Genomic DNA, 16,707 nt, shown 5'->3' with positions numbered 1-16,707 from the left:
CATGCAAAGGGTAAATGGAAACATGATATTGATCGGACGCATTGATCAAGAAACGCATTTTGATGTCAGACGGCAGTACTGTAACACGTCATTACACATATATGTCAGATACGCAAGGCGTATCGTTTTTACAACGAACAAATTGAAAACACTAAAAAAAAACATTAAAAGAACATTATTTAATCAAAGCGCTGTAGGCCTGGGGCTAGGTTTAGTGCGACGTAAAATGCATGTACGATGTTTTGTCCGAATTTCTCCCTTTGTCCGAATTTATACGGATTGACCCTAGCGGTTGAGTGCTGAAGCTCAGAGACTGTAAGACAAGACAATAGTTGTGCATAAACTACAGTGTACATAGACGGTGGAGGACAATACGATACTGGTTGTGGGAACGATAACCTTTTGTTCAACTCTTCAGATCTGGTAGAGGTTCGTCTACATAGGCGTTGAAGATATACAACAAAAACATGGCCGCAAAAAAACTGTTATTGTTGGCGTCAAAAAAATCACTTTCAATTGCCTAAAATAGCTTTCTATGACATAATTAACAGATCAGAAAAACACTCATACTTCCTTTGTAATGTGTATACAAAAGAAAATCCACTTAAGCCCAAGTCTCACTTTTGCCGGCAGAGTCCCGGTCCATCCCGGTTTGCTAATGCCGGTCGACCGGCAAGTACCGGGATGATTCATAGATTTTTTTTAACGCAGTCACACTATTTTCCGGTGCCGCCCCGGTTGAAGCCGGTCAACAGCCCGGCAGATTCCCGGTTAACCCGGACTGGCTACGGTTTATACCGGTGAAGCCCCGGTTGTCGCCGGTTGTGCCCCGGTGAAAGCCGGCAGAGCCCCGGTATACCGTAACACCGCCGGAACTCACCGTGTCTGAACTGGCCTCAGACCATGGCAGAGCTACGGCAACGCCCCGGTTTTACCCCGGTCGTCGCCGGCAATGCCCCGGCGGAGCCCCGGTGAATGCCGGTGGCGTTCCGGCAGAGGGCTTGTTTCTTATATACCGTAGCTATACCGGGACTCTAACGGCATTCACCGGGGCGTTGCCGTAGCTCTGCCGGGGTCTGTATGGGCCACGGTGTAGCTACGGTGCCGTCCCGGTTGTTCCCGTTGCCGCGCCGATCGTTGCCGGTCCTTCCCTGTGACTCCCGGTTAATCCCGGAGGTATTAAACATTTTATTACTTTCCCGGTGGAGCCCCGGTTTTCCCCGGTTCATCCCGGTCGTCCCCGATGGAGCCCCGGTTCATCCCGGTAGAACCCCGGTTCATCCCGGTAGATCCCGGATCACGCAAAGGGGCTCCGCCGGCATCATAGTGAGACTGGGCCTTAACCCTGATAAAGAACGGTGTACCGATTGTGTAAAACAGTAAACAAAAATGTCGTAACCAATGCTTAGCAATTTTGCTTCAATACTATTTTTTACACGTTTTATGACACTGTCATGTTATATAGTGATGTTCTGTATTTACAAGTCGGGTTATTGAGATCTGCGAAGAACTTCTTTGATTGCGCATGAATTACCGCCAAGTGGTAAATCAGACTTTTGGGAATTCATTCGTTCGTGGGTTTTGGAAGCCAGCCAATTCTGACTGTCTCAGAAATGTGTATCATTGGTATGGCTTAGGGCTACGCCCCAGGCCAGAAACGTCAGACTGCAAAAACTGGATTAACTTCAATAGTTTACCATATTCACAGCAAAGCACGGCCAGCTCCATGGCTTTCCACAGCTGCTCCTCGCTGATGCACACGTTGTACGAGGTGGCCGGACGCGACGTAGCGGAACCAAAGCGAAACGTCGGCGACGCTAAATAGGAACTTCCGGTCCGAGTCGATCCCGCCGAGTGAGTTTGGCATTGGAAGAAGAAGAATGGGTCGACGTTCTCCTTTTCAAGTGCAGATTTGGACCGTGAGTTTCCCATATCAACCTGTCGTCTGCGTCGACGACTGAGCTGGTAACGCTCGCCTCTCTGAAGAAAACAATATGAACCCCGCTCTGAGAAACCTTGACTCATGCACGTGCGTAAAGTATCGTCCCATATTAGCCTGTGCAGTCCACACAGACTAATAATGGAGGACACTTTCCACCTAAACTGAATTTCGCTACGAAGAGACTTCATATAAACGAAAAATACATAAAAAGAGGAAAGCGTCGAGCCTGATTAGCGTGTGCAATAAATTTGATATGTAAATTAAATACTAGTATACGAAATTAAGGAGTGACAACATTGCATTAATACTATACTCAATATGTTTGTTGACTGTTCAAAAGAGAAGCAATGAAGATAATTCACCAGTTGAAATAGCTAGAAATACATAACAAAAAGAATCGGTTCATAATTCTATGATGTTTATTTCACTATCAGTTGCTGATAAAATTCAAGCATTTCCAACTATATTTAAAACTCTTATACATAAATTGGAGACGTTTTTAATAGAAGTTATTGTATTGATTTTCGTCATGATTGTTTGTCGCTTGCCAATGTAAATACACAGTAAAGAGGAAAAACAATAAAAACAACTTACAACTTGTTTGAGGAAAAGTCGACGTTCGTCTTGAATGTACAGTTTTAACGGCTCCCATAGGGTCTGCAATGCACACGAAAACTACATGGATTTTTAACACGAGACCTTATCACCAACGTTCTTAAAGACAATTTATATCATACCGGTCAGCGAATAGTTTCATGTAAAAATCAATATATTATTTGATCAATAGTAAAAAAAAATTGAAAATGTTGATTCTTTACCAAAGTATGCATTAAAAAGAGATGCGTTTAAAGCATATTCCGCCGACATGCAGCAAAGTCACCCCTGAGACCTTGACCTTGGATCTCTTGAGCTTAAAATCATAGAGTAATTGTTTGAAGACTAACCAGCAGGGCAATGTATATGATCAAAATTGTCAAGATAGTTTACGGGAGAAATAATAGAAGCACCTTTGACCACGGCCTCTGACCGGATGACCTCTTAACCCATTTATGCCTAGCGTCTAGAAAAAAGGCATTGGCAAACAGCGTAGACCTAGATGAGACGCCGCATTATGCGGCGTCTCATTAGGGTCTGCGCTGTTTGCTTAAGTTTGTAAGAAATATTCTGTATATAGAAAGAAGTATACTAGACATCCCTAATTTTAGAAATAAATTGATCCAACTTGAAGGATTGGAGATTCCACTAGGCAAAAATGGGGTAAAAGTCGTCTTACGTTCCACCCAAATAATAACTTAAGCAATATACATGAGCGTAGATCAGAGCTGTCAAGTTACCTAGTGGAAACACATTTTCTAATAAAATCCTTTGGACATTTTACCTGTTACAAAATCAAACTAGGCCATTTATTTCCTCCAAAGTAACCAGCATGATAATATAGATGATCTGAGGACAGGGCATTTACGAGATATCATGAAGAGACCAACTTATTAATGCAAGCTCACTTGACCTTGATTTTTGACATTGTGACCTCAAAATCAAAATGCGTCTTCTCTTTCTGCCATGCAACCACTTTATAAATGTGCATGATCGCAGTTCTAAGCTTTCTAACACTGATTCAAAAACGAATTGTCTGTAACAAGACCATGTGACCGTGACCTTTGACCTAGTGACCTTAGAATCATAAAGTGTCTTCCTTTTCTCAGAAATAAGCACTTTAAAGAGTTTCCTGATCTTCGATCACAGCATTCTCAAGATACGTTATGCAAACAAATTTTAGGGGAAAAAACTAATAACAAGTGACCTTTAACCTGTTGACATCAAAAATGGTTTTTAATCACCAAATAAACCAGTATACCACTGTGCATGATTGAAGGTAAAGGCATTCTCTAGATATGGCGAAGAAACGAAATGTATACCGACCGACAAACACACAGAGCGACCGATTGACTGAAAAATGCAACTCAGTTCAACTCCACGTCTTTAAAAGGGGGCATAACAAAATTAACAATATGCATGTATATATAAACGAGCAAGTCATAACAAAATTACTAGACGAGACATGTATTTTCAGAATGCAGGTCTTAAAAGTTGTTATGCAAGAAATTTGCCAATTAGACCGTGAAACAATGCGATGAGACCAATCTCGTGTTTCTCAGCAACTTAAATCTGTTTATACCAACACCAACCCAGTGGGTTTCAAACGTTGTGCGAACGTTGCTGCAACGTAATATTTAGGTCGCAACGTCGGCAACCATTACCGAACGTTGCCACAACGTTGCATACAAAACATTGCCCGGACGTTTCATCAAACGTTGCAGTTTCGTTGTCACAATGGTGTATATGAAAGTTTTCCCGACGTTATTTTTTCCAACGTTGCTGCAACGTTGTATTTAGGCTGAATTCTAACGTTGCAGTTTCCCAGTGGGCATCCAGCGTTGCTGCAACGTTCGAATGCAACTTAAATACAACGTTGCAGCATTACCGCACGTTGCCACAAAGTTGCATACAAAACATTGCCCGGACGTTTCATCAAACGTTGCAATTTGGTTGTACCAATGGTCTATATGAAAGTTTTCCCGACGTTTTTTTTTCCAACGTTACTGCAACGTTTTTTTCCAACGTTGCTGCAACGTTGTATTTAGGTTGCATTCAAACGTTGCAATTTGGTTGTCACAATATCCAACGTTGCTGCAACGTTGTATTTATGTTGCATTCGAACGTTGCAGTTTGGTTGTACCAATGGTCTATATGAAAGTTTTCCCGACGTTTTTTCCAACATTGCTGCAACGTTTTTTTTCCAACGTTGCTGCAAAGTTGTATTTAGGTTGCATTCAAGCGTTGCAGTTTGGTTGTCACAATATCCAACGTTGCTGCAACGTTGTATTTAGGTTGCATTCGAACGTTGCAATTTGGTTGTACCAATGGTCTATATGAAAGTTTTCCCGACGTTTTTGTTTTCCAACGTTGCTTCAACGTTTTTTCCAACGTTGCTGCAACGTTGTATTTAGGTTGCATTCAAACACAGTACATGTATTTCTTTTTTTAAATAATATAAAAAATAAACAAACTATTTGCTGCCAACCGCTCTTTTGAGTATTATCGGCAGATATGCACACTGTGGAGTCCGTTTCCTAGAAAGAACCAGTACTCGGTGTCTACAGAGGGGATAATGAAACGCTCCCCGAGTAGGAATCGTACTTTATAATAATACAGTTCATGCATATGATTTCTTGTACATTTTAGATTTTTTTTTTGAATTTTACAAATCAGTTGCTTAAACTTTACGATGCTTAATATAAACTTTAACTCAAAATCGCCGGATAAAATATATTGCTTAAAGGGATCTTTTCACGGTTTGGTAAATTGACAAAATTGAAAAAAGTTGTTTCAGATTCGCAAATTTTCGTTTTAGTAATGATATTTGTGAGGATACAGTATTATTCTATTGTTGTCGTTTAAATTACAAAACTATAAAGATTGCTCATATAACCTATAAAAGTACTTGACCTATGTATACCCGGCGGAATAACCGAAAGGGCTAATGCGTTTTTACTTCAGACTAACTCCAGGACTCCGGGGTCACTGGTTCGAGCCCTGGTACCTGCTACTTTTTTTTCCTTTTTTAAATTTTATTCTTGATTTTTTACTGGAGCTTTTAAGATCCAATGTTTACATTTATCAATATAAAGTATTTAATGACGAACGTCAAAATATGCCAAAATCTGTGAAAACACCCCTTTAAATTGTGTTATGCATTAAAATGGTAGAATCTAGTTTCAAAGTTTCAACCAAAATTAATAGTCAACATTTTTGTCTGTAAGATTCAACAGTCGCCATGGTGTAGTGGATGAGGTATCTGCCTAGTGATCGGGAGTTGGTGGCTTCGATTCCCACTCGGGGAGCGTTTAAGGTAACTCTCTCAACGTTGGATGCCCACTGGGAATGGCTTCCTACTATTTTACACAATGTTCTGCAAATAATATTTTGTGTAATAAATCAGCAAAAAAAGGAATGCGATGTTTCTAAAGTGTCTCGAACGAAGATACCTCTTTTTTCGCCCCCACCTTGGTAACTAAATAGTTTTGTACCTCTTGCGAGATGTCTTACACATATTAATAAAAGTATCTCAAAAGAATGAAACAAAAATAAAAGTTATGCGTCCACTCTAAAATCTCTCAGACGCTATTGTACGTCGGTTGCCCCTTTCCACACCCATCCATGGCGCTGTATATCTTGCGCGACGTCCTTTTAATCCACGTATCTAAAAGCGATGAAGCTCCGCAAAATGTAATGCGGTTTTTCTCTGTATCTGACTTAAATGTGTTGGTTCTAATCGACGCCCTACCTCTTGCACGATGTCCTGTGCCATGCAGAGCAGTGTGACGTCATTTCCGCCAGTGATCGCACGCAGCAGCGACATCTTCAGCGACTCCGTGAATATGTCACATGCTACACCACTGTTTGATAGGTACTCGGTCACGATTCTGTGGGAAAAAAATTGCGTGAATTGTTTGTACGAAAACATAAGGATCGCGCACTTGCAAAACAAGGCTTAGCCAGTGAAGTCGTATACGATCAAAAACCAGTACCCCCTTTATTCAAACAAGACGACCAATAGGTTCATAACTCTTAAAACTACAAGTACATCTCTTATCGAATATTGAGATAGTGAAGTTTTGGACGATATTGTCTCCGTGAAAATAGCACCGTATAAAAATACGCACTGAATTCGCACCTCAGATGTATTATTTAATAAACTGCGTACCTTTGAGCCGTAAAGTTGCGGACAGTTTCCCCATATACGGTAATGGCGTTCTCATCCGTATCTAGATAACTCCTTACATCCGTCCAGAAATTTAAATATTTCAAATCCATCAAGAACTCGTGCTTTTCCAAAAAAGACCGGAACGGGCTACACGCCAGTATATCCGAGGCTAGAGACCACAGGACGCGGTTGTTGGTGTTCGGTAATTTTCCGAGAATCGTTCTCTTTTTCCCGCCCAGGAACGACTTCAGAACTATCGGGATGGGACTTCGGGCGTGCTGGGGAGTGCTTAAGTTTCTTGACCGTATCTGACCTCTGCCTAGGTCATCTGGTGTTTCGCTTGAGTTTCTTGACCGGATGTGACGTTTGCCTAGTTCATCAGGCGTTTCGCTGAAGTTGCTTGACTTGATATGACGCTGGCCTAGTTCATCTGGAGTGTCGTATTCTTCCACTTCAACGATATAACTGTCGGACTTTGCAGACGATACGCTTTGCTGGGCCGGGACAGAGAATGCCGTTGAAGGACCTGTAAAGGATGCTCGTTATTTATTTATTTTTTAAATGAGTGGCGCTCTGGACAAACGGGGAAAAATGTGTAATGCATGTGCGGAACGTCGCAAACCGCAGACCGCACATTTACGAAATGAAAAACTCATTTCGAGGAAAATGACAAAATAATAACAAGCAAGGCAGCCTCAAACAGTATTGGAACCTCAGCATTCGGATTCAGTCCACATACAGATTGCTTGTCTGGCCACCATCATGAAATATGCCCCTCAGTAAAGGTTTCTATTTTTTTAATTATTACACTACCTGGTATATGCTTATTGCGCCTCGTTCTAAAAACACTGGCCTTAATGCATGTGCGTAAATGGTCACACCACATTAGCCTCTGCAGTCCAACTGGATAATAGTGGACGATAATTTCCGCTTTTATATTGTTTTCAGTTTTAAAGACGTCTTAAATAAACGAAAATCCAGTCTAGGCGAAAAGTGATGTCCCTGATAAGGGAAGTCTGGGACTACACATAACGCACCTGCATCAATAGACGTTTTCCCACGACGAGGCTCAGATATCTCCCCAATGGTTCCAAAAAGTACCATGTGCCTTCTTTTTTCAATGCCACATGGTACCCTTTTGCATCTATGGGGCGATATATTACTTCCTGACATAAGACCAACGTACTCTACCTACCGCCCCAAAGGGTCAACAATTCGACGGGTTCAATTATATCAGTCGAATCTTCATCGGGCTCATCCTCAGCGTCCGACGATGGCGATGGCTGAGGCGGCTCCGGCTGTGTCATATCCGTCGCCGACTGGGACACCTGCACCACCGTCGCCGGCGAGCTGACATTGGACTCTTGGTTGATCGTCGGGAACGTAAACCGGAGGCGGAGGCGCCTCTCCTTGTTCAAATATTCGACGTCGGTCGGGGCTTGTTTTAGAAGCGCCTCTCGAGTTTTCTGTAAAACGCCCGGATATGATCACCAAAAGGGGTTTACCAGAACTTTGAACATCATGTTATTTCTTTATCGAAATTTCCGGAAACAGGTTGGAATCTGACTAAAACCTCTAAATTCAGTCAAAACACCGCCAAATAGAGGTTGAGACAAGAAGGTCGTTTAAAATAAAACCAAGCGCTGTAAAGGAATCTAAGAACATTGAACATATCTTAGTTATCTGACGTAACACGCATGTAAAACGCGTTTGGGGTCATCTATAACGACTTAAAACGTCAAAAAAATAATATAGAAAAGTGTACGTCCTTTAAAAACTATCACGTATACACTGAGTAGCAAATCAGAAAACGCTGGACACTTACTCTCTGATGCCAGAAGTGAAAAGCTGATCAAGCGACTCTGTAACCAGACATGACACCGCCATCTCGTAACCCAAAACGTGTTGGACAAGACTTTGACACAGACATGACGCCGCCATCTCGTAACCCAAAACGTGTTGGACAAGACTTTAACACAGACATGACGCCGCCATCTCGTTACCCAAAACGTGTTGGACAAGACTTTAACACAGACATGACGCCGCCATCTCGTAACCCAAAACGTGTTGGACAAGACTTTGACACAGACATGACGCCGCCATCTCGTAACCCAAAACGTGTTGGACAAGACTTTAACACAGACATGACGCCGCCATCTCGTAACCCAAAACGTGTTGGACAAGACTTTAACACAGACATGACGCCGCCATCTCGTAACCCAAAACGTGTTGGACAAGACTTTGACACAGACATGACGCCGCCATCTCGTAACCCAAAACGTGTTGGACAAGACTTTAACACAGACATGACGCCGCCATCTCGTAACCCAAAACGTGTTGGACAAGACTTTAACACAGACATGACGCCGCCATCTCGTAACCCAAAACGTGTTGGACAAGACTTTAACACAGACAAACAAAAAACGATTTACGCTACACTTACATATCTCTGTAACTGTTAAAGATATTCACTTACATTTGAAGCCTGGTGCAGGACCCTGATAAGATGCCGTGGGAGCCAGTACTTGAGCAGCACGTCCCCCAGTATCGCCTGCAACTGCAGCAGAGCGGCGTCCGTCTCATCGCAGAAAACCGACCGCTCCACGGCCCCCATCTCCGGGATGTCGACCGCAGGTGTTAGATCGAAGTTTAGCTGGCCTGCAAATATGATGCGAGGGTTGTATATAACGTTGCGGAACATAATGTTCTTTACGTCTTCGAGCGACGTACAAAAGTTCCAATTGTAAGTAACGCGTGGATATTCGATATATGTTTAAACATATCATAATCAACACAACACAACAGCGTAACCGCACTGCCCTATACCTTTAAACACAACCAGCGTGACCTTCGTCTTCAGTTCCGAGGAGCTCGCCTGCGAAATGTACTTGGTTTTAATCACGTGTTTCCAGTACATACGCTTGACCGGATCCCGGATGTGACGCCATGCCTCAATGTCTCTCCAGCACCTGATCACGTTCTCACCGCACGTGCCGCGCATGCTCTCCCGGAACAGAAGCATTCCTGCCACCGTACCTATGACGTTGCGGACGAAGGTTTGGCATTCGTTTCCGTTGTTTCCTGCAAAAACAATCACGATCAACTTCGAAGCGGAGAAGGGTATCATTTTAGAATCTTGTTAACGTTTAAAACACCTTATGTTTTACAAATAGTATAACCATATTCTTCATATGGAGTGGAAACAATTTTGTTTAAGCCACCGTCATATTCTTCATATTTTCTGCAAAGACTGTGATCCCATATAGTGTTGTTTTTTTTAATTGTGTTACCGGTGTGTTTACATCCATTAACTACGGAATCCGGAAAATGCCATCTATCATCTCGCCCTTCTTTCATCAAAATATCGTGTGTCGCTTTGAGTATCGCGAAAAATATCGTGTGTTGCTTTGAGTATCGCGCAGAATATCGTGTCTCGCGTTTAAAGGGCGACACACGACACACGAAGCGACACACGATATTTTGCGCGACACCCGATATTTTGCGCGATACTCAAAGCGACACGCGATATTTATCACGATATATCGACTTTATGGCTACCTACAAAAGGGCAATATTTTGTGGTACATTCTCGCGCGTCGCTTCGTGTATCGCGCAAAATAACGTGTGTCGCTTCGTGTGTCGCGCAAAATATCGTCTATCGTGTGTCGCGCTAAATATCGTCTATCGCTTTGAGTATCGCGCAAAATATCGTGTGTCGCTTCGTGTGTCGCGCAAAATATCGTGTATCGCTTCGTGTGTCGTGTGTCGCCCTTAATGAAAGAAGGGCGAGATTATAGATGGCACTATCCGGATTCCGTAGGTATACGCATTTGAGGATAAAAATCACACTTTAATACTGTAAAGCATGTATATTTGTATATTCGTTGGCATGAGATTTCGTTGATATTTTTACAACTGACTTTGTTTATATCTGATTTTGGAAAAAATAGGAATTTGCCCTTGTAATTTTCCTGTGTGCTTCTCCCACGATTGATTATTATTTTACAGTAAACAATAATCATGCAGGAACTTAACATGATTGCAAAAAGCACATGATTGGAACTCGAATCTATAATAGAATGACTTATACGCTGCACCTATATGCACAATTAAAACAAAAAACTGATTTGCACTAAATATCCTTTCCCAAAATCCTAAACTACTCACATGTACATGACACATCAGATAGTTGTTCTTAACTCTTTATAGATGCATGCATGCATGGACGAAATTGTAAGCTCAAATATATTTTAACGTTTTTATAACTAATAAAATGAACCTTTAGTGGAACATATATATATGAGGTTTCTTATGTGTCAGACGTCTTCGCTACATCATCGTTTAAACAACGTATTCACCACATCGATATAATAACAACGTTATCGCATAACTTTATAGCGTATAATCAACGTTTTATCAAAGCAGCTATCGTCGTATACCTGTTTGATTGACTCCCGGAATTATGAGCTCTGCCTCCCGCAGTTTCATGCACAGCGCGTACTCCGTGAACAGCGGACACGTTCGGAACTGACGGTACCTCTCCGTCACCAACCATTTCACGACCCCTCGACGATCCAAGTACAGCTAAATTCACAATAAACGCAACATACAGTAAGACTAAAAAGACAAACAATGCCATTTAGCTATGTTAAATAAATAAGACACATTGGCATGCTAGATAAACATTATTATTCATATCATCAAAAGCTGAACAGGTAAGCAAATCCACACTGCAAATCTTAATGAACAGACAATAACGTAGTGCGAAAAAGACACGTTATAACAGAATGGTAGACTAAACTGAAAAAGAATGGCACAGGTCATTCTATACGGACATGTAATTCCACAATTACAAACGACAAAGACACGCAATTGCAAGCTATCATGCTCAACATGCAAGCAATGGCACAATAACAATCCAATTTGACAAGAGATGGCATATTGCTAAGCTAATCAGACAGCAAAGGCACAGTACCAAACTAAATAGACAAGATCTGGCATGTATTGCCAAACTATCTAGACAAGCAATGACATCCCATTATACAAGCGCATATGCGTTCAAATGGGCTAACTCACAATGAACTCAAATGGGCTGTATATGGGCATGTCCACATGCAGTCCCGGATTACCCATTAGGCAGAGTAAGAAACTGCGTTTCGGCCAACCCATGCGAAAGACCTCGGACATATCCGATTAAATTTGCTGAGGTCCGGTAATGTTTCCAAAATTGTCGTACCTCGTGTCTTTAATTTCAAGACGTCGAGGTACAATGAGCTCAAGACGGTGAGAGGAAGAAGAAAGACGAAATCATGGCAAAATGAGTCATTATTCCAGCCTCGACAACTTCATTAACCCATTTATGCCTAGTGGACTTTCCCATCCTTCTAAATTGGATCAATTAATTTCCAAAATTAGGGATGTCTAGCATATTTATTTCTATATTTAGAATATTTCTTGCAGAAATTCCTTTAAGCAAGCAGCGCAGACCCTTATGAGACGCCGCATCATGCGGCCTCTCATCTGGGTCTACGCTGCATGCCAATGCATTTTTTTCTAGACGCTAGGCATAAATGGGTTAACATCAATGTAGCTGATACATAAATTTGGAAGTCTCAACAACTGTTGTTGTTTTTAAGTACTATGCCGGCTGCCTCAATATAAAATGTACATTGCAAGCCCATATGAGGTCCGAATGCAGAGCGCAAGGGGCATAGCTTCGGACAATACGGGACTCATATACGATCTGTATGGGTCATAGGGTCGAAACCAATATGGGTCCCCATTTAGGACTCACAATGGTGTCATTTATATCTTGCTCGCTGCAATTAATGCCAAACTAATCAGACAGGCAATTGCATGATTCCAAGCAACGTGAACATAATATGATAAATAACAAAAATAAACCGCCCCCAAATTACCTATGTGTAAGCTCAATTGACAATGATAGGTTATCAAGCTAAGGAGACACGCAAATGCACATTACCAACGCTAACAAAGAGGCAATTACATAATGACAAGCTAAACAGACAGGAAACAAATGAACAAACTTTACAGACAATCAAAAAAACAATGCCAAGATGCAACTGTATGCATTTGTTCACGATACATACGTATAATATAAACAACTTACACTGATAGGCATTGTTTCATGGCACATATGTATAATGTTAAAACAAAAAAATCATGAAAATAAGTACTTCGACAAATATATTATCCTTCTGATACAAATATATTATAACTTTATCTCTTTAAAATGAACACAAACTTTTTAATGCAAAAAAGGTGAGTATTGTTCTGGGAAAACTGGGCTTAATGCAGGTGTATAAAGTGCGCAATGCGGGTGCGTGAAGTGTGTAATGCAGGTGCGTGAAGTGCGTAATGCAGGTGCGTGAAGTGCGTAATGCAGGAGCGTGAAGTGCGTAAAGCAGGTGCGTTAAGTGTGTAATGCAGGTGCGTGAAGTGTGTCATGCAGGTGCGTGAAGTGCGTAAAGCAGGTGCGTGAACTGCGTAAAGCAGGTGCGTTAAGTGCGTAAAGCAACCAGCACAGTCTAATCTGGGAAGAGAATTTCTTTCTATACTGGATTTTCGCTAAGAAGAGACTCCCTATAAACTAATTATAGTATACAAGTGGAATGTATTTTCCCTGTACAGGGTATTCTTAGACTTTCCGCATATGCATATAGCCAAGTGTTCCCAGAACGTGTGCCTTACGTTACGGCGGTCTCGTATGGGAGGCTCAAACTCGAACTCGGCCTCCAAGTAATTGAAGAACACGTGCTGGCCGAAAACCTTCGGGGAGAGGAGGAATAATAAATTGAATTAAAACATAGTCAGTAGGTATGAAAGTAAATCAGTGCATATACGCATGCGCAAAGACTTTTAAGATTATTTTAAAACGAAATAAGGACAGATTCCAAAAGCGAGCATCTTTTTATGAATTGCGATCCAAAATAAACAACGTCTTACACATTAAAATGCATACGATGTGACAAAGTTCATATAAATAACGCGTGTGCATTATCAATTAAACATGCTAGGGGTTTCTTGGTAGAGATTGTATGCGGGGGCATGGGACGAAAACTCTGCGTGGAGATTGATAAAGACATTAAAACCAACAAAAGCAAGATTAAAAATGCATACCGGCAGGCAGAGAAAGACATTAAAGTAGTCCACGAACGACCGGTTTTCCAACAGGAGCGACAACTCTTGTATTTCACTTTCGCTGGCTTCTGAAAAATATATATATTAAAACGACGTTGATGAATCAAGTTATAACACTCATAACACCGACTAGTTTATTACACTGATTGCTTTTGATGAGATTCAACATGTCAGATTTATGATAAGGAAAAATCGGTCTTACTGTGGTACACATAGAACATTTTTAATAAGTTTGAATATCAAAGGGCAATCACTGTTAGGCCATCAAATAATTACTGAAATAAAAATAGATTGATATGTCGATGGCAATTGCAATTTTCATTTCTGAACCAAAAACTGACATGGGATCATTGGGATGTGTGATTATAGATAATAAAAGTTATTATAAAAGTGACAGGCCATTGTACCTTATAGCCTCATTTATAGAGGTAGTATTATCGTCAAAACTGATCATCAATGCAATATTTTTAGAGATTATATCTTAATTTCCGAACACACGTACCGGTATATTTTGTTCAATGTTACTTTTATTTGCTATTTTTCTAGTTATTACATTATTTTATTTCTCGCTGAGCAAACCTTACGAAAATAAATCTGGGTAACCCTTTGTCACATGCATAACAGACGTGACAATATAAAGGCACATTAGTCAGAAAAATGTCCACTGTGAAACTGGTGTGTCACACATATTATCTAAATGATGATGATATATTTTTTTTAATTTTTTTTTTAGAAATATGGAGGAAGTTCACTTCACAAACGTCCAATAGGTTATGCTTCTTCCATAAAAAAAATCACTGCGTTCAAGCGTACATATTTCAGGAAAGTGGGAATCGCTAGGCATGGCATGTAGACTTCGTGGTAATTACATGTGTAAGTCTCAATTCAGTCGCTTTAGAAAAATTAAAGTAACTCGCAAAAAAACTTAAAACAGTTTATGCGGACGGACCGACGAAACGACCGACCTACACACTAGCAAACCAACAGATAAAAGCGTGACTCTAATATAAGCTCTGTCAGTTATTGTTTGTGGAAGTATTGTGAAACGAAACACTCACGTATTGATGACAATATGTTTGGCTGTATTACTTGCAGTGTGGTTGCACATACTGACATCAAGACTTCGAATTAAACAACAAAGTATTCATTCAGATATTTACATTTTGGTGCGAGAATATTTAGTACTACTATTATTAACAAAAAGCTAGATTGGGTAGCTTAACCATCAAGTAATATTTGAATCGCAATTATGCGCAACATAAGACATGCTCTATCACACCCCCTGTTAGCGCTACTTAATGTAGCATATAGACAGGGTCAAAACACATGCTCTTTCACACCCCCTGATAGCACTACTTGATGTAGCCGATAGACTGCGTCAAGGACTCTATCACACCCCGTGTTAGCGCTACTTAATGCAGCCGATAGACCGCGTCAAGGAGTAGAAATACTCTATCACACCCCCTGTTAGCGCTACTTGATGTAGCCGATAGACCACGTCAAGGACTCATAACACCCCGTGTTAGCGCTACTTGATGCAGCCGATAGACCGCGTCAAGGAGTAGAAATGCTCTATCACACCCCCTGTTAGCGCTACTTGATGTAGCCGATAGACCGCGTCAAGGAGACATGCTCTATCACACCACATGTATTCGCTTCTTGATGTGGCCGATAGACCGCGTCAAGGACTCTATCACACCCCCTGATAGCGCTACTTGATGTAGCCGATAGACCGCGTCAAGGGTATCTATCACACCCCGTGTAAGCGCTACTTAATGTAGCCTATAAACCGCGTCAAGGAGTAGAAATGCTCTATCACACCCCTTATAGCGCTACTTGATGAAGCCGATAGACCGCGTCAAGGAGATATGCTCTATCACACCCCCTGATAGCGCTACTTGATGAAGCCGATAGACCACGTCAAGAACTCTTTCACACCCCGTGTTAGCGCTACTTGATGAAGCCGATAGACCGCGTCAAGGAGATATGCTCTATCACACCCCCTGATTGCGCTACTTGATGAAGCCGATAGACCACGTCAAGAACTCTTTCACACCACCTGATAGCGCTACTTTATGAAGCCGATAGACCGCGTCAAGGACTTTACCACATCCCCTGTTAGCGCTACTTAATATAGCGAAATGACCGCGTAAAGGAGTAGAAATGCTCTATCACACCCACATCTAGCGCTTTTAGATGCAGCCGATAGACCGCGTCAAGGAGTAGAAATGCTCTATCACAGCCCCTGATAGCGCTACTTGATTTGGCCGAAAGACCGCGTCAAGGACTCTATCACATCCCCTGTTAGCGCTGCTTACTGTAGCCGATAGACCGCGTCAAGGACTCTATCACACCCCGTGTTCGCGCTACTTAATGTAACCGATAGACCGCGTCAAGGACTCTATCACACCCCGTGTTAGCGCTACTTGTTGTGGCCGAAAGAACGCGTCAAGACACGCTCTTTCACACACCCTGTTAGCGCTACTTAATGAAGCCGATAGACCGCGTCAAGGACTCTATCACACCCCGTGTTAGCGCTACTTAATGTAGCCGATAGACCGCGTCAAGACATGCTCTATCACACCCCCTGTTAGCGCTACTTAATGTCGCCGATAGACCGCGTCAAGGCCTCTATCACACCCCATGTTAGCGCTACTTAATGTAGCCAATAGACCGCGTCAAGACATGCTCTTTCGTACCCCATGTTAGCGCTACTTAATGTCGCCGATAGACCGCGTCAAGAATGCACTATCACACCCCATGTTATCGCTTCTTGATGTAGCCGATAGACCGCGTCAATGAGTAGAAATACTCTGTCACACCCACTGTTAGCGCTGCT

The 16,707-nt window shown here is 41.8% G+C and overlaps 1 protein-coding gene and 1 pseudogene across 2 annotated transcripts in view; one reads left to right on the top strand and one right to left on the bottom strand.

Moving 5' to 3' along the window:
- LOC127882000 (zinc finger protein 737-like) overlaps positions 1 to 16,707 on the top strand; it is a 259,848-nt pseudogene that overhangs the window by 180,011 nt on the left and 63,130 nt on the right.
- The window catches only part of LOC127881994 (uncharacterized), a 51,132-nt gene that overhangs the window by 22,055 nt on the left and 12,370 nt on the right, over positions 1 to 16,707 (bottom strand). For both annotated transcript variants that reach the window (XM_052430328.1, XM_052430329.1), the window contains exons 2-11: positions 13,848 to 13,936; positions 13,419 to 13,496; positions 11,147 to 11,291; positions 9,534 to 9,788; positions 9,184 to 9,365; positions 7,903 to 8,173; positions 6,708 to 7,233; positions 6,288 to 6,426; positions 2,537 to 2,599; positions 1,698 to 1,980 (exon numbers count right to left, since the gene is read on the bottom strand). In XM_052430328.1, the coding sequence (XP_052286288.1) occupies positions 1,698 to 1,980; positions 2,537 to 2,599; positions 6,288 to 6,426; positions 6,708 to 7,233; positions 7,903 to 8,173; positions 9,184 to 9,365; positions 9,534 to 9,788; positions 11,147 to 11,291; positions 13,419 to 13,496; positions 13,848 to 13,936 (2,031 nt within the window). The remainder of the gene's footprint in view (positions 1 to 1,697; positions 1,981 to 2,536; positions 2,600 to 6,287; positions 6,427 to 6,707; positions 7,234 to 7,902; positions 8,174 to 9,183; positions 9,366 to 9,533; positions 9,789 to 11,146; positions 11,292 to 13,418; positions 13,497 to 13,847; positions 13,937 to 16,707) is intronic.

This window comes from Dreissena polymorpha, chromosome 5 (assembly GCF_020536995.1).
Source record: "Dreissena polymorpha isolate Duluth1 chromosome 5, UMN_Dpol_1.0, whole genome shotgun sequence".
NCBI classification, from domain to species: Eukaryota; Metazoa; Mollusca; class Bivalvia; order Myida; family Dreissenidae; genus Dreissena; species Dreissena polymorpha.
This window is presented reverse-complemented; position numbering and strand designations above follow the sequence as displayed.